The 19,130-nt window shown below is 33.7% G+C and overlaps 1 protein-coding gene and 1 pseudogene across 1 annotated transcript; both read left to right on the top strand.

Moving 5' to 3' along the window:
• Window positions 1-2,953: 2,953 nt before the first annotated feature.
• LOC133292974 (ubiquitin carboxyl-terminal hydrolase 23-like) lies at window positions 2,954-10,644 on the top strand (annotated as a pseudogene).
• A 4,544-nt stretch (window positions 10,645-15,188) lies between these two features.
• LOC133293020 (probable LRR receptor-like serine/threonine-protein kinase At2g24230) lies at window positions 15,189-17,750 on the top strand. Its single transcript, XM_061491534.1, has one exon. It carries the CDS (start codon window positions 15,189-15,191, stop codon window positions 17,748-17,750), a length of 2,562 nt encoding a protein of 853 aa, XP_061347518.1.
• Window positions 17,751-19,130: the final 1,380 nt, after the last annotated feature.

The raw sequence follows: 19,130 nt of genomic DNA on the forward strand, positions 1-19,130 counted from the left end.
GTGAGTCCAACCTCTTTATGAGTGAAATAACATAAGTTGTATCATTTAAAAGGACTAACAATTTTCCCATATTTTTATACAAATTCAAGTTAATCAGTTGAACCAATAGTTAAAGTGAGTTGAACCATTGACCTAATATTTGATCGAATCCATGATTGATCTAGGATCAATAACAATGGTGACATGTGATAATTCCGGGAAGCGTGTGGTACTAATACCGCGTGAATTTCATTTTGTTATTACATTTGTTATTAATATTATTAATCCAATCCAATGATAATTCCTAATATTTATGACAGTTATTTGATTTTCCACTTGCCAACTGTAATAACTGTCATAAATAATATTAATCCAATTCAATGATAATTCCTAAATCTGATTTTAATTTTTGTAAATACAAAAGGGAAAGGTTATATTTACTACCTATTTTTCTTACTATCTCTTACTACTAAATCTTAACCGTTGATTTCTGTCAATCTAACGATTATAATTTATTGTAAATTAATAATTAATTAATAAATATGACCCCATAAATTACAACCATTAGATTGACGGAAATCAACGGGTTAAGATTTGGTAGTAACAAGTAGTAAGAAAAATATATAGTAAGTATAACCTCTCCTAATACAAAATTGTAAAATTCCATTTACAAAAAATTGTAAAATTCCAAATACTAACGACACAAATCTTTTTTAAAAAATAATTATTTATTATTTTATAAATGTGATTGTAATAAATGAATGTTCATTTCTGATATAAAATATAAAAACTTAGACGCATATATAAGAACATTTTTGTGTGGATAAATATAAAAACTTATTACGTGCTGGTATATAATGCTGACAAATAGAGGTTGTCTGGAGTCGGTCCGGAGGACTAGACCGCCAATATTTTTTTTATGGGATAGGTTATTGTGCCTACTCCTATTTTACTTACCTTTGCCTACCCCTTTCGTTACCGTTCGATTATCATCTCATCCAACGATCCATATTTGTGATATAAAATAAATCTTTTTTTCTTTCTCTTTCTTCTCACTTTATCCCGTACCCTTTCTCTCTTCCGCTGCCATATACCTTCTTTTTTTTCCTTTATCGTTAATCAAAATAAATATTTGATTTATGATTTAAACTCAAAAATCAATTTGAAAAATCTGTATTAATAAAAGAAATAATTAAATAAATATTCTAAATCAGATTGTCGCCAATTCAAATAAATTTGCTGGAGGTTATTTGAATTTTGAATTTAATGTTATAGGAGTTGATTGCGTTTTGTATTTAATAGATGAGTTAATCAACTTTAGTGCCATCTTTATAGTATCATTGTTGCAAATTTGAATTGTGTTTGTGAGAAATAAAATATGTCAAATGAGATGTCATTGCGTAGATCTCGAAAAGTTATGTGGAATCAAAAAAAGAATTACCTGATTTGGATACCCGAGTCAAAAATTATGGCCTTCAGAAGTTTTATGATTAAATTATTTTTTTTTTGGAAAAAATGACACGTGTCAATACCTAACGAGAGACGCCCAAATGAGGCGTCACATATGACGCCCAAAAGAGACTTCACATTGTATAATAGATCCGCAATTATTCATAAAACTGTAATAAATACGTAATTATTTTGTTAAAAAGCATTAATTACTTTTTTTTTCCTGAATAACTCTTGGTTTCGTAAAAAAGCTTACCAACTTTTTCAAGAAAGTCTCGGTGTTGCAGCAAATACAAAAATCACCAACGCATATATGCAGGAAGAAAATAAAAACCCGATGGGAGGGACGTATACAATTATATGGTATTGAAAGTGCAAGTGAAATTTGCAATAAAAAAATCTCAATAAATCTGAGGGATTAAAGTGAGATTGTGAGAGAGATATTCTATTTATATTTCTTATTAAAAAGTCTCATAAAATTCACACCAATAAAAAATCTATTAAAATCATTAGATTTTTAAATACCGCAAGATTGTCTTTTCATTGTTTAAAATATTGACAGAATATCAATGAATTTGGACGAAATCTAAAATAAATTTTTAAAATCCTAATCGAATACCACATTACTTTTTTTCTATTCATTAAAATCTTAATTGGATAACGATGGATTTTTTTGTCAAAAAATAATTCATTAAAATCTTTTGAAATTCCAATCTAATACACCCCCCTTAGACTTCTTGTGGTCTTATAAATATAAAAATATTTACTTTTTCTAAATTTTATTTTATATAATTACGATATTATTAAATAAAATTAATAATTAAATATTAAATTAAAAAATATTTAAAGTTATTTATTTTGAAATTAATATATAAATTATCTTAATTTCTTTTTATCTAAAAATATATTAAAACTTTTAAAGATTATAATTTAAGATAAATTAAATATGTATTATCAAAAAAGAAATTTTACTTTCTCTAGTTAATTTTATAATGAAATGGGATAAAAAATAGATAAAATAAAATAATATTTGATTTGAATTTGTTTTCATGAAAAAAATAATTCAATTTTTTTAAAATTTAATTTTATTTATTTGTCTTAAATGCATTAGACGAGGGTATAAAATAAAAGAGGAAAAAATAAAAAATTTATATGTATAAAATTATAAGAATATAATTGATATTATTATTAATTAAAATTAATTTAAATTCAAATCAGTAATTTATATTTTTGGATACATAATTTTAATTTATAATATGATAATAATATAAGTTAAAACCTAAGAAAAAAAAATTATATATATATAAAATCATAAGAAAAAAAATTATATATATATATAAAATCACAAAGAATCTAAGTAATATATTTTTGTAATGATACTAAATCTAAGTTAAAATTTGAAATCCTCTTGCCGACCAAAGGCCTCATATGCCTTGAACCCAATTGTGGGCCCAGGCCCAGACACTACTACAAATAATTGTAGAGAGAAAGGAACAGTCAGAGTCACAGTTCGTGTTGCGTTCGTGTAGGGTTTAATAGGAAGCACAAAACCTTGTGCATCAGAGAGATTCAGAGTACATACACCATAACAACACCGTTGTCTTCTCTCTTTCCCACTTTCGCCGCCGCGTTTCCACCTTGTAATCAGAAATCGAAGTTTCTTGATCCAAACGGAAACTATGAATCCACCTGATCCTTCACCTAATAACATCCTCTTCCGGAGAAGGATCGAATTCCACCCTGTCAAGAAACCATTCAAGGGCTTTTCCAATGATTTTCACCTCGAGACCCTAAACCCTACCGCCTCCGAACCTCGACCGCCTTGTTCATCTCCCGCTGCCTCGCCTGCGGCTTCCAAGAAGCACGACGGTTCCGAATTATCCGACTATGGCTTGGATCCGGAGCTCAGCTTCGGGATTACCTGTCGAAGAATAGGAGCTGGGTTGCAAAATCTTGGAAACACATGTTTTATCAATTCGGTGCTGCAGTGTTTGACATATACGGAGCCACTAGCTGCATACCTGCAAAGTGGCAAGCATAAAAATTCCTGTGAGCAACTCCCCACTTTTTCTTTGGTTTACTTGACTCTGTTAGATGAGCAAAGTTGAATAGGGTTATGTTTTCGTAATTTCTCCATTTATTTAGCAATGGTGCATATGTATGTGTGAAGAAAGTTTTTGTTATATTGATATTCTAATTATATTTTACGATAATTGTAGGCCACATTGCTGGATTTTGTGCTCTGTGTGCAATACAGAATCACGTGAGTTGCGCACTAAAATCAACTGGGAGAATATTATCACCAGAGGATCTTGTTGGGAATCTACGGTGTATCCTTATGTTTTGAGTTTGATTTATGAATGAGCATTTAAGGTCCATTTTTTGTTCTCTTGTTTTAGACATTTGGTAAGAATTAGGCCACCTTTATAAAATAGTCTTCTTCCTTTTCCTATCTTTCTGTGCTTTTAGTGCATGAATTCCTTTGTGCCAAGGTGAATGGTTGCTATGGGAGTTTGTTTTCATAATGAGTTTCTGACCTTCACATCTTCTCTTATAAACATCATAAGATTGGAAAATACCAGTATCTAAGCTGTCTGTTCTGAAGACATGGCTAGAATCAACTTCTTACATTCTTACTAAACCACGAGGTTTGTTGTTGTGCATCTTTTTGGGAGCTTCCTGTTGCTGATTTACCTTTTTTAACTTCTTTTAAATGAGTTGCTGATTTATTATCCTTTCAGCTGATAAGGTTCTGAAACTAAGCTAATTGTCATTCACTCTTGTTTAAAGGCTGCAAATGATATTTAGAACAAGATTTCATACACCATTCTCCTCCTCCTCCTCCTCTCTCTCTCTCTTTTTTTTTTTTTGGGGGGGGGGGGTTAAAAAACAATGTATTTCCTGACATGAGATCAGGCATATCACAAAATTTCCGAAAGGCAAGGCAGGAGGATGCACATGAGTATATGGTTAACTTACTTGAGTCGATGCATAAATGCTGCCTCCCTTCTGGTGTACCAAGTGAATCACCTGGTGCTTACGAAAAGAGTTTTGTTCACAAGATCTTTGGTGGTCGTCTCCGGAGTCAGGTAATTGTTTCTTGATTAGTGGTGGAATTTTTAAGAGTGATATCATTACTAATGGAGGTTCGAAAATGGTTCAGTTGGCATCTAATAAAATCTGAGAATCTATATAGAAATATAAAATCATTAATATGGCCTTCCCCGAACAACAACTCAAAATAGTTTTTTGGTTGGTTTTGCCAGGTGAAATGCCAGCAGTGTTCTTATGGCTCCAACAAATTTGATCCATTCTTAGATTTAAGTCTTGAGATATTCAAGGCAGATTCATTGCAAAAAGCACTTTCAAATTTCACTGCTGCAGAATGGTTGGATGGTGGGGAGAAGCAATACCATTGTCAACGATGCAAGCAGAAAGTTAGGGCTCTCAAGCAGCTTACAATTCATGAGGCACCAAATGTGTTAGGTTCAGTTTGGTTGTGAGCTGAACTTAAAACCTTTTGTTAGTGGCTCATATGTAAGCAATGTTCTTTTTTAAGTTATATATTATCTCACTTTCTGTGCAATATCTCTTTGTTGTTTTTCCAAAACTTGTGTTGGATAAGATGGAAAAATCATGTCCCTAATACTTGTTTTGCCGGTGGAAGGATTACTATGTTTAAAAGGACAAGCTTAGTAGATTTTTCAGAGTTTTTTGTTTCAAAATATTTGCTATGCTGTTTGACTGCCTTCTATTTGTGTCTGTAACTTATAATATGGTTATGTTACACTTCTTACTTTCAACTTTCTTCTGTTTAGCAGGAAGGGGATGTGAAGTACTCTCTTTATGGGGTTCTGGTTCATTCTGGTTCCAGCACTCATTCTGGCCACTATTATTGCTATGTTCGCACTTCGAATAACATGTGGTATACCTTGGATGACAACCGGGTAATGAAAATATGCCTATCTAATTTTCTTTTTCTAGTGCTATGGTTTTTGGAATTCTTGGCAATGTACTGAGAAAGTGAGAAGTAGTCAATGTCTCTAGAGATGGGGGAACTAGAAAGAAGAGTAAATATTACATTGTAGAATAGCATTTCATTTTTTGAACTCTAGTTAGTCTATTCATAATGGTTACCTCTTTGCAATTTGACATTATTGTTGCGTCAATGTTTGTTTGTTTTTGGTGATTGGGTGTTGTCTTCCCTTGCATAGAAGTCTGATGAATTATATCAACATCAACAACACCTTTATCCAAAAAAAAAATCTTGTGAATTATTCTATTGATGAATTATATGCTATGAAAATAAACTGCATAACTTGTGAATTATTGTATTGATGACTTTTTTTGGAGGAACACTATCATGAAGCCACACTAGGGTGCCCTATTCTTGCCTCATATAAGTCACTCATCATTTTAACCCAATTTTCTCTGTTGCAACAGGTGAGTCATGTCAGTGAGCGTGAAGTTTTAAATCAGCAAGCATACATGTTGTTTTATGTTCGTGATAGAAAAAGTATTATTCCAAGGAAGCCTGTTGACATTGTTAAGAAGGATAATATGAAGGCAAATGTGAATGGAAATAGAGATTCTTCAACTTCAAACCACATATTGGTTGAAGTTCCAAATGGTACAGTGGAAAATAAACTCTGGGGGGAACCTTCTATGACTGCTGAAGCTGAGAAAAATATGTCCAATGTTGATTCGTCAAGGGTTTCCTTTCTGAAGGATACTCTGGTTCAGAAAAAAAATAGCGTCATGTTAGCTGAAAACTTGATGCAAGGTAAAATACCTGTAGCGGAACTTTCTCCCAAGGCCCAGCAGCCAGTGGACTCACCAGAAGGGCTCTCTGCTACTAAACCAGAACTTGAATGCATGTCATCATTAGATCACTCCAGAAAAGACTATACTGTCCCTAGTAATCTACAAAGTTCTGTTGCACCATCTGGATGCAAAATTGATATGTGCAATGAGAATGAAATTTCAAAAGAGGGCATGAAAGATTCTCTTGCTATTGTGCCAACCTTCAATAATCCCCAGATATCTACCGGTAAACATGCAAATGATGGAACATCTTATTCTCTGGAGGTAAATAATTCCAAGTACTCTCACTACCCTAATTGTGCTAAACTGATGCTACTTTAGTTTTCTTGATTACTGATCTGTGAATCCTCTTTTAGAAAAAAATTGTTGCAAAAGTTGATGTTGCTGCACCTCAAGATTCAATGTCAAACGGCACTAGCTCCATAACGTCACTTATTCCACTGAACAACGTTAACCATCAGGTTTCTACACTATCCCCTCTGTCTGCCCATTGCTTTGAGACTTATTGTTTTGATGTATTGACCGAACTTTTAAACTTTTAGGTTGGATCCTCTGCAACTAGTTCAGTGTGTGACAAAGCAGGTGGTATAGTGTGTGAAAATGCTGTTGGTTCTCAAGGACTGGTTCTTCATGACTCAGTAAATGGATCTTTGAATATGGAGAGTCTTAATCAAAAGTGCATGAAAAAATCAAAAAAGAAGTTTTTGAAGTATCAGGTATCAAGCATGCATGCCCGCTCAACGTTCCTTTTCTTGGCATACTTAAGCCCTAGAAAGAAGAGGAATCACAAAAGAAGTAAACGTCGCACGTCCGGTTTGAAGAATCCAATTAAAGGAAAGTTGGATAAACATGATTTCTCATCTGATGTTGGGCCATCTACAGCTGAAAAAGTTGATGAATTTCCCTGTGTGTCAACTACAGCTGAAAAAGTTGATGAATTTCCCTGTGTGTCAAGTTGTTTCGAGAGTAGGGAAACCAAGGCTGGTTATAAAGCTGGTGCTAATTTTAAATCTAATAATGAATCTCCGGTAGAAAATACTGCTGAAGAATTTAGGAAGAGAATCAATCAAAACTGTGCCATTCTTGCAACAGCCATGCAACTAGAAAATATATCTGGGTGTGGTTCAGTAGTAGACCAATTTGAAGCTAGACAAGCTGATAGTCTGCAAGATGGTAAAAGAGATCAAATGCATAATAGTTTAATGAGTATGCTCACCCGAGGTCTGGAGGAGACAGTTGGTAAGTTTCTATTGATTTTCTCTCCCAGTTTTTGTCTGGGATAATATGTGAAATTTGTGTTCCAAATCCATGTAGTTTAATCCTGCTCTTGTTCTGTGCAAAGTGGAGTTGCATATATGTGGATGTGCTGCCTTTGGATTTGTACTATGATAATATACTCGAATATGATCAAATCAACATCAACAACACATTTATCCCAAATTAATTGGGGTCGGTGGTAGATGAACCCAAATAAAAGATACGAAAGGGTTGAAAAAAGATAAAAAATAAAAATAAATAAATAAAGTAGTAATAATATATATATATATATATATATATATATATATATATAAGTAATAAAAGAAGGGGAATAGAAGAAGAGGGGGAGATAAAGAGGAAAAGGACTAAAAATGGACCATCTGGAACATAGGAATATGATCAAATAAATGCATAAATGTGCTTGCTCATTTTAGTGTCTAATTATTCTGCTATAGTTGACCTAAAAATATTAGTATCCTTGTTTCATGAAACACTTTATTTCGGGATCTCTTTAAGTTTAGATAATATTGACTTCTGAGGGAATAACCCAAGGAAAAGGGTCCCTAAACTGTGAATTCTCTAAAGTGAGCAAGTAGTGGTATATCTACCCTTGAATTTTAGTGGATTAAGATAATGAAGCATAGATACGCCTTTACTTTCCAGATAATCTCACTTTAGAGAAGTCTATCCATAGCTCAATTTCATTTATTCAAAGAGGGTGAGCCTGAAACAGTTGTAAAGTTGCTTGTTTGTGACTGAAAGGCCACATGTTCAAATTCGGGAAACATTTTCTTTTCAATTATGCAAGGGTAAGGATGTGTTAAAGGATTGCCCTCACCTCAGCCTCGCTAGTCGGAGTTTAATGGAGAGTGATTTTTTTATCTCATTTATTGTGGAGGGGTATCAATTAATGGGTATTGGATGAGTGGGAAGAGAATTCCAGAAAAGGGTGGTATTAATTTGGAGTGGGAAGAAAATTCAAGAAAAGGGTGGCATGTAAGTAATGAGAGAATCTAATGTAGGGAATAGTAGTAGACAAACTTCTGGCTCCTTAATCTGGTAATTTTTTTAATTTAAACCATTTACTTATCTTTTGAGTTTTGGGTAATAATATAATCTTCACAAGAATTGAAGAATGGTCATAATCCCATAATGATTTTGTATTTATCTCTAATTAATCACATAATGTGGACTTCACCGAAGTGGCTATACTGTTAGTTGTGATCCCTCTATGGTGGTTTAGGGGTTGCTACGATGCCATTTGAGATTGATAACTATAAAGTGGGTCTATCTAGGCTATATGATGGGGGCCAGTGGGTAGTGACAGCAATAGTGGTAGTGGCCATGATGGACCTGGTAATGGTGTTGGTATTGATGGTGGTAACTATGGTTCTGGGTTGCTCTTATATATATATATATATTGTGGAATGAAAATGCTCTTTTTAGAGATCTCCTAACTGAATCAAATATAGTTATCAGGGTATTAGGAATTACTGAACTGCTTCAAGTAAACCAGACAAATATTTTTAGTGTTTGAATGAATAAAATTAATGGGATGAAACTTGTAAAGTGGTCTGGAATGTGAATCTTTCATCTCTACTCAATGACTTCCACCTAAATAATGTTCATGCTCAATAAAACCCAAAGCTACTTTATTTAGTTTAGCTTAGTTTGTTATGTAATGGTGTAATACTTGAGTCACTTCCCATCCTTTTTCCTGTACTTTTAAACTCTTGGCACCTTTATGCTTGACTTATAACATTTCTGTTATTAATTTGGGTGCAGTTGCAAGTTGGGATGATATAGAATTACATTCATCTCAGTCCTTGGAGTCAAAGAATGACCAGATTGTCAGCATTGGATATGTAGGAGATGAATGGTGAGCTCAGCCACATGTTGTTCCTTTCTCTCTTCTTTTTTATTTATAGTAATTTGGAATATATTGGTTTGGGCCTTCCTCTGTCATGACCGACTCTTGGAAGAAACATTTTTCCTCGAGTTCATGGTTTCAAAGTGAGTTTTTCTCTCTTAAGGAGAGGAAATATGGTATTTTTTTTTTGAGTTGTGAAAAGTTATCATTTTCAACGATTTATTTGTGGGATTAGTTTTTCTCATGTTATAGGAGCTAATTTTATCTCCTACACTCATAAAAGTGTGTGGGATCCATATTTTCTTTTCTCTTGTTTTTTCTCACATGGCTCCAAACACTTTTATGTATGTGTATGAAATAATTTTATCTCCTACAATATAAAAAACATAAATCTCTTTATTTGTACCTAAAAAGTACTTTCTTCTACGTACTGGATTTCTATGTTAAATAATCACAGCTTAAGATTCAACTTTAGGCTTCTCTAATGTCCAAACAATGATGTTATGATTGCCTTTACATAATATGTTGCCTTGTAGATTCGCTTTTTGACCTAGGAAACCTTTTAGGCTATTATTGGTATGTGTTTATACATGAAAATGGAATGGAGTTTTTTAGTGTATGCGGGAAAGGTTTTTGTCCAGGTTCATTGTTAAAATCTGCTCTTCTTCATCCAGTTGCAATCTACCAAATATTATTATAGCTGTTAATCACAATGTTTGATATTTTGGTGGGGGGAGGCTTAGGATTTTTCATCACTGACTGTGACTGGCTATTCTAATGAATAACTTCATATTTATAAATTTGTATCTTTCCACCTCTAAATTTACAGGGATGAAGAATATGATAAGGGGAAGAGGAAGAGGAAGAAGATAAGGGGCTCCAAGCACAGCTTTAGTGGACCGAATCTTTTCCAAGAAATTGCTACCGAGAAATCCAAGTTTAAAAGGGTAAAGTTGGATCAATCTAGCTCAGGGAACCCGCCGTTTAGGATGTCTGTGGGCTTTTTGTAGCAATTGTCGATTTGTCAAACGCTGAAAGTGTAGTGAAGAGAGCACCTACCTTGTTCTTTTTTAGCAGTACAAAATTTTTGTTTGCACGATTATTTTATTGTCTTTGGGGCCGAGCTGCAGTGGGATGGGTTTTCTATGCACTGGTGTACAATTCTCATTGTAGACAACAATGAGATGTACATTCGAGAAGTGAAAAATGTAACCCATTGTAGTAGACCAGAAATTTTGTTTATGAATTTTATATTTTTCAAATCATTTTGTACTTGCGTTGCAAAATGTGTCTGTATCTTGTACTGGATTTTTATTTGGCATTTTGGTTTGAGTTTGAATTAGATGGTAAACAAGTATGTTAAAAATTAATATTATATAATTAAATTTTAGGAGGGAAGAGATCATTTGACGTGTCTAACATAAAGTCTGAGATCTCATTCGAGAGTTAACATATTGTCTTGATTTAAATGACTCTGATTTGTAAGTATTTTGATCTAAGGGGGTGTTTGGTAGATGGTTTCATATGAGATTGATGGGTAAGTCAAGGTGGGAATTGCATATAGTTCATTGATATTTCTCACGGTCAGCAGGAGTAGTTATGGTGTTTGAGGTCCATAATTCATTTTCACAGTTGAAAAATAAATAAATGAAGAGTTTTACTTTTCATCTGTCACATAAGACAGATTCGTTTCCTGCACACTGAAAAATAATATTGGATCTATTTAATTTTTTTTTTCTATCTTATTTTGGTGGGTTCTATTGTTGGTTTGTGAGTGTGACATAAGAGAGAAATTTTCCTACAAAATGAGACTAATAAACCTCATAAATGAAACATAAGCATCATCACCAAAAATAAAATATAAAAAAAAATAAAAATCGACAACAATAACATGGCTATCTTGTATTTACTTTTTATTTATTTATTGAGTTTCATCAATTATTGACTTCTTTCGATTTCCCATAATTTCTAAACGCATACGTTGCTTTGCTTTCGGATACTTGGCTACTAGCTATTCATGATGTCCTATTAATTATTACCTATGGAAAAAAAAAATTGTGTTGGTATGATTGAGGAAGTGTGAAAGTGTTGTGCAAAAGGTTTGCTCTCAAGTAGAAGAACCTTCTTATAAACTCCATAATTTGTAGCTTGCATGAGTACGCACATGATGGTTTATTAATTTAGAAAGATTGACGATATCTTCGTATAAGATTTCCAAAATTTAAAATAATCATGTACTTTCTCCAAAATTTGGATTTAGTGTGATTAATTTACGAATGCATACTAGTGCTGTTTTTTACATATGATGGACCAGTGTACCTCATGAGTCCATGAAGTGGTCCGTCTGATACAGGGACATTATTTATTTGACGTGGTTTGAAGTATAAGTATGAAGGCATGATTGATAAAATGCACAATAAACATAGTGTTCGCATAAAAATAAAATAAAATATTATGTCTATTTTTTTATGCTTATTTTATTTGTTCTTCTTCAATATCATTAGATCAGAATATCAAGAAAATAAAAAAATAATAAAAATTAATTAAAATTCTAATATAACAGTATTGAAAATGAACAAATAAAGTAAATAACTTAGGCCTAAAAAATTTAGTGGGGATGTTATGATTTATAGTAATTATGCCAGTTGATTTCACGTTACTCATTAAGCCTCATCCTTAATCAATGCAAATCATTAGACATAGACACTGACTAGGCTTCATTTCCATCATCTTCACTCATTGGCTGTGGCTTCTAAATGCTCTCTCTCTCTCACGCACTCAGAGAGTCAAATATTTATGTGTGTTGGCCAAACTTGCCATGTGCAAACAACAAATAGTGTATTGCTTGTATATGAAGATTTGTTTCCGTAAAATAAAGGGAATGAAGTGAAAGTCTCATGTGCTAGCACTTCTCCAAAGGAGATTCAAATGAGTGGAGAGTATTAGAGAAAGGAGGGATTGTGGGCCACAAAAATGGGTAGAAATAGACTATATAATTAAGACCCAAAATTAACTAGGGTAAAAACCACCGGACATTAGACAAAATCTAATTGAAATAAATATTGAAGCGAAATGAAAATCATTGCAGAGTTTCCGAGTTAGAATCTTTAGTTGTGTTAAAAATTTAATAGAATTTTTTTTGGGAAATCATACTCTCATGTAATAGGAGAACAAAATTTTTTCTTACACAAATTCGTTTTCTGTGCCAATTAATTTTTCTTTTCTTTTATAATATAAAATATGGGACTCACATTTAATTTGTCTCTATTTTTATTCTCTCATGCAACATAAGAAAACATGAACCCAATTTTTTTATCATCCTCATAATCTTGCATGACTATTAGGATAAAATATAAATTATTAAAAATATTTCACACTTTAAGTTTTTGGATTAAATTATTTATTTATATGATACCAAAGTTTTAGTGGTCATCTGTTTGATCCTCGTCGCCTCAATTTTTTAGTTGAATTAAGTAAAACACAAGATAAATCAAAAATTGAGTCTATACAATATTCATGTTTCAAACTCAAAGTGCTTTTGCACGAGGGATTATGTTAGAGAAAAATATAAAGTACAGTTCGATCATCGCCGCTCCTCACTTTCTAGTTGAATTAAGTAAATCACAAATTAAACAAAAAATTGAGATCGGACAACATTCACATTTCAAACTCAAAAGGTTCTTGTGTGGGGAGTTATGTTAGAGAAAAATATAAACCATTAAAAATGTTAACTTAAATTTTTGGATTAAATTAATTTTTTACACTTACTCAAGTGGATTAAATGATTAATCAAATAATTGGTAAAAAAAATCTAAAAAAAAAAACATTGCATACAAACTTAGCTTTAAAATAAGGGTAAAGTGTGTGTCATTTTAAAGGATGTAAAGTTGTATTATTTTAAGAGAGAAAAAGAGATAGATAAAGGAAGAGAAAGAGTTGACAAAGAAAATAAAGGTGTGAGTCTCATCTCTTTGTGAAAATAAAATGATATAAATTATATCATTTAAAAGTATAAACACTTTTTTCTTAAAATAATGTTTCCAACATAAATTGCACCTTGATATGGGCAATATTAGTCCTTCTGCTGGGTTGCTTCACGTGACAAGACAAACAGTCCGAAGGGCTCAAAACCCCAAACTGAAATGGATTATTTATTGTCACTTACTAACTAGAGGGTCCACATGGTAGATTACTGCCATTGTCCCTGGTGCCTACATTGAGAATGACCCGCATTTTATAATTACAACTCAGTGAACATAAATTAAGACTCACTTATTTCTGGGAGGAAAGGAACATTTTTTGTATGTTTCAAAGTCAAAAAAATACACTTTATTCTACCATGCATTGAAATGGTTATTATCAAAATTATTTTTGTTATTTTTGGGACTGGAAGGTGGGTTGAGTTGAGAGACCACAATAATATAGTCTAGATCTTGGTAGCGACAGAGAGCTTTTTTCTTGAACCAACAACATTAATTGCCAAAAAAATTGAGGAAAGTGAGACACTCATATTTTCCCTGAATAGCAATTGGATTATTTGCCAGTAGAAGTGATGGTATTTAGGATTCTAGCTGAACATTGCCTTATTTTGATGGTGAAAGGATCCAAACTTTGAATTATATATTCGGACTTTTTTATTATAAAATTTTTAGTATTTTTTGAGATTTCTCCACCTATTAATCGACTAATCCATTTAAAACAACCCTTTACAGTTGAACCAAGTGCTTCGTATTATAAAATGCTTGTGTTTAATTCAACAAATAGATCACCGATTAGTTGCATAGCAAGTAAAATTATACCCTTTACAGTAGTAATTTGAGCTATATACAATATCAGTAATAAAGTAACATTAATAAATCATATGGACAAAGTATACATATTTACCGCATGTTTAGATTTAATTGATTTTTAAGAATTTTTTTTTTTAAAAAGAAATCTGTCAGTATAATTTTAATTATAAATTTTTGAAAATAAAATAACTTAACTTTAATTACTTAATTATTATAAAATATCAGAGAAGTTTGTGTGCTGAGACAAAAAAGAACAAGGGGGTCCATTTTGCCTCGGATAATTATTATATCAAAATTCAAAAGGAGACATTTCTTTGGTTTTTTTCTTTTCCAAGGAACCAAAAATGGTGATGAGCACTCTCTCACTCAATGAAGAATCATTGAATTCACACCAACAAATCTTTGATATATTAACCAACCATCATCCTCAACTGTATTTTAGTGCAGTTCCTTCCCATTTATGAAGCTCAAACCAACTACACCTCACTCCAATACCAAATTCATGTTTACCTTTCCTTACTGGTACAAACTGCTATGCATGTTGTGCTGTCTGTGCCTCATTTGAAGGGGGAAAAGCCCTTCTTAAAAAAATCAGTTTTTGTAGTCAAAAAGTCCTGCCACACAAGTAAAGCATCACACCTTTTCCACAATCTTAGAGTCTAGACAAACACACTCACTATAGTTTGCTTCTTGCTTCGGTTGTTTCTTTATTTCTCTTTCTTTTTGTTGGTTTTCAAAGATCTGCAAATCCAGACAAGACTTCCTCACATTCTCTTGTTTCTAGTCCACAACATTTGTGTTACATCATAGTGAGTTTGTTTCTTACAAAGTAAACAGTTCTCTTTTAACCTTGTGTCCTTCTACGCTATACTATGCAGTAAAAAAAATGTTTTGCTTTTAAGTTCAACAAGATATGGTCATGCTGGTTTTGAAGTTCTGAGAGGGGCGTTTTCCTTTGGCGGTGGAGGTTTTGGGGTTGCTGTTCTATATTATTTCTGAGCATCAAACATCACTCCTTGATGGGTTTGGGAGTATTTGGTTCTGTTCTGATTTTGACACTCTTGTTCAAGCATTTGGCGTCTCAGCAACCGAACACTGATGAGTTCTTTGTGTCTGAGTTCTTGAAGAAGATGGGGTTAACATCCTCTCAAGCCAACAACTTCTCTACTTCTGTTTGTTCATGGCAAGGGGTTTTCTGTGATGCCAATAAGGAACATGTTGTTGACTTGATGCTTTCTGATATGGGCCTCACTGGCCTTATTCCTGATACCACCATAGGCAAGCTCAGCAAACTTCAATCTTTGGATCTTAGCTACAACAAAATCACTGGCTTACCTTCAGATTTCTGGAGTTTAAGCTCTCTCAAGAACCTTAACCTCTCCTCCAATCAGATTTCTGGTTCATTGACTAACAACATTGGCAACTTTGGTTTGCTAGAAAGCTTTGACTTGTCCAGCAACAGTTTCTCTGAGGAAATTCCTGAAGCTATTGGCTCCCTTGTGAGTCTGCAGATCCTCAAACTTGACCACAACAGGTTTGCACATAGCATACCCTCTGGGATTCTCAAGTGCCAATCTCTAGTTTCAATGGATCTTTCATCAAATCAACTTAATGGAACCCTTCCAGATGGTTTTGGTGCTGCGCTTCCTAAGCTCAAGACATTGAATCTTGCTGGGAATAACATTTCTGGTCGTATTTCAGATATCTCTGAGTTGAAGTCCATTGTGAGTCTCAACATATCAGGCAATTCGTTTGAGGGTTCTGTCATGGGTGTGTTTCAGGAAAGGTTGGAGGTGGTAGACCTAAGCAGAAACAAATTTCAAGGTCACATTCCCCAGGTACAGCACAACTCTAATTACAATTGGTCTCATTTAGTTTATCTGGACTTGTCAGAGAATCAGCTTAGTGGGGAAATTTTCCAAAATTTGAATGAATCCTTGAATCTAAAACACCTTAATCTTGCACACAACAGATTTACCAGACAGAAATTCCCACGGATTGAAATGCTCCCAGGATTGGAGTATCTGAACTTGTCCAAAACTAGTCTTGTTGGTCACATTCCTGATGGAATCTCACAACTGACTAATTTAGATGCACTAGATCTTTCTATGAATCATCTAACTGGGAACATTCTCTTACTGAGTAATAAACATCTCCAAATTCTTGACCTTTCAAACAACAATTTGAGTGGACCAGTCCCTCCATCTGTCTTAGAGAAACTCCCCCAGATGGTGAAATACAACTTCTCTTATAATAACTTAACCCTTTGTGCTTCAGAAATCAAACCTGAGATCCTGCAAACAGCATTCTTTGGATCATTGAACAGTTGTCCAATTGCTGCAAATCCTCATATTTTCAAAAGAAGAGCCACTGGACATAAGGGAATGAAGCTAGCTCTGGTACTGACCTTCTCAATGATCTGCTTGCTGGCTGGCCTTTTATTTCTAGCATTTGGTTGCAGAAGGAAAACAAAAATGTGGGAAGTTAAGCAATATTCATACAAAGAAGAACAGAATATCTCAGGTCCCTTTTCATTCCAAACTGATTCAACAACTTGGGTGGCTGATGTTAAGCAAGCAACATCAGTCCCAGTAGTAATCTTTGAGAAGCCATTGTTGAATATTACATTTGCAGACCTCTTGTCTGCAACTTCAAATTTTGACCGTGGTACCCTTTTGGCTGAAGGAAAATTTGGTCCTGTCTACAGAGGCTTTCTCCCTGGTGGTATTCATGTAGCAGTTAAAGTTTTGGTTGTTGGATCTACATTGACAGATCAAGAAGCTGCAAGAGAGCTAGAGTTTCTTGGTAGAATCAAGCACCCCAATCTTGTTCCTTTAACTGGATATTGTGTTGCTGGGGATCAAAGGATTGCTATATATGATTACATGGAAAATGGTAACTTGCAAAATCTGCTTTATGACTTGCCACTTGGGGTACAAAGCACAGATGACTGGAGCACAGATACATGGGAAGAAGCTGACAATAATGGGATTCAAAATGCTGGCTCTGAAGGATTACTCACAACTTGGAGATTTCGCCACAAAATTGCCCTCGGCACTGCTAGAGCATTGGCATTTCTGCATCATGGATGCTCACCTCCAATAATTCACAGAGCTGTTAAAGCTAGCAGTGTCTATTTGGACTATGATCTGGAACCAAGATTGTCTGATTTTGGATTGGCTAAAATTTTTGGAAATGGCTTGGATGAGGAGATTGCACGTGGTTCACCTGGTTATGTTCCCCCAGAGTTTTCTCGACCAGATTTTGACTCCCCAACACCAAAATCTGATGTATACTGTTTTGGGGTTGTTCTCTTTGAGCTACTAACTGGAAAGAAGCCAGTTGGAGATGATTACCCTGATGATAAAGAAGCAACTTTGGTAAGTTGGGTCAGAGGACTAGTAAGAAAAAACCAAGCTTCAAGAGCTATTGATCCAAAAATTTGCAATACAGGACCATATGAACAAATGGAGGAGGCTCTCAAGATTGGCTATCTGTGCACAGCTGAATTGCCCTCCAAGCGACCAAGCATGCAGCAGATAGTTGGACTTCTAAAGGATATTGAACCTACTGGTAGCTAGCATGAAGAACATGATGAAATGGATTTGAGGTCGTTTAATTTAATTTATCTTTTTGGTTTTCTTCTAGCCTCCCATGCAACCATGGAGCAAATGTAAAGTATTTAAGTTCTTGAATTGTGTTTTTGATGTTTGATTTTTTTTCTTTTTTCCCACCATTTCTTCTGGTAGATGAAGAAAGCTTTGATGAATATACACCAGAACTTGATCTTTGAACTAACATGTTCCTGCAGCAAGTACTCTTCAATCCACTTTATTTATTCTTTTTTATCTGTTATTGTATAAAAGTAAAATTAGTTCTGTTAAAACTTAAAGCTCTAGACGAATAAGTGAGTTAAATGTGGCCTTGTCTCTATTTTCATGTGTACCCCTGAAGATATTTGAGGACAATGTCACATGTGAAAGACTTGTGGAGCTTTCTTGAGGTAATAGAACATTATTGGGATGACTGCCCCATAAGCAACCTTGACTGTGACTCTATTCTTTCAAAATGAAAATTTCAATATGAACAAAACTACAAATTCTACAAGTTGGATCTGCCTTAGAGAGACGTAAGAGTTAGGGCAAGTTAGTGGGTGCAAGAAACCTCATAATTTTTAGGGTACCAAAGTTTTAAAGTGAAAGTTGGACCACCTCTGAACCATTTACTTGTCGTTTCTGGTTAAGGGTTACCCTTGTGATTTGTCAAAAGGGTAAATGTGATGAGACCTAATGCATGGTTGAGGTTCAGAATGTTGCCTCTTCCATCTTCTCTAAATATCAAAAGAATAATGTTTCTTATTTCCACTTGTGTATTCATTACCTTACTTCTGTATATATAGTAGTTTTTACCATTCTGAGTCTTGACTTGTTTTATTTGCACTTACACTCCGATTCTATCTTTATTTCTAATGTGAGGTGAGGTCACTTGTGGAGTTAGGGAGGGGTGATTGTCCTCCTAAAGTTCATTAAACTTTTGTCTTAAATTATATTCAGACTTTAGACAAAAGTAGCGTAACATAATTCGTCCTTATAATTTTTCAAGTAAGAAATTTTTTTGGAGAATTGTTCAAATTTGACTATATTTTGACACACTATTGTGTCATTCTATTTAAATTAATGTAAATTTTGAATTTGGCTTCGGCAATTGGGTGAGGTAATACACAGTTAAGGAATGTGTATTAAGCATTATGCATGACAAAAAAAAAAATTCTTGATGTTTTTTAAGGAATGTGTGTGTGAACGAGAGAGAGGCTTGTCCTAATCATGTTGTATTCTTCAAAGAAAATGTGAAAAACAACTAAAAGTGTGTGAAAGAGAGAGAAGAGGGGCATGTTGATGTTGATAATGATGTTGGAATTGGAGTGGAGTTGGTATAACCTAATATACTAGAAATACTTATAC

Source organism: Gastrolobium bilobum, unplaced genomic scaffold (assembly GCF_033153095.1).
Source record: "Gastrolobium bilobum isolate Gb01-03AN ecotype WA unplaced genomic scaffold, APGP_CSIRO_Gbil_v1 utg3588, whole genome shotgun sequence".
NCBI classification, from domain to species: domain Eukaryota; kingdom Viridiplantae; phylum Streptophyta; class Magnoliopsida; order Fabales; family Fabaceae; genus Gastrolobium; species Gastrolobium bilobum.

Excerpts from the sequence above, each read along its gene's own strand:
- LOC133293020 (XM_061491534.1), top strand. The coding sequence starts at position 15,189 with ATGGGTTTGGGAGTATTTGGTTCTGTTCTGATTTTGACACTCTTGTTC.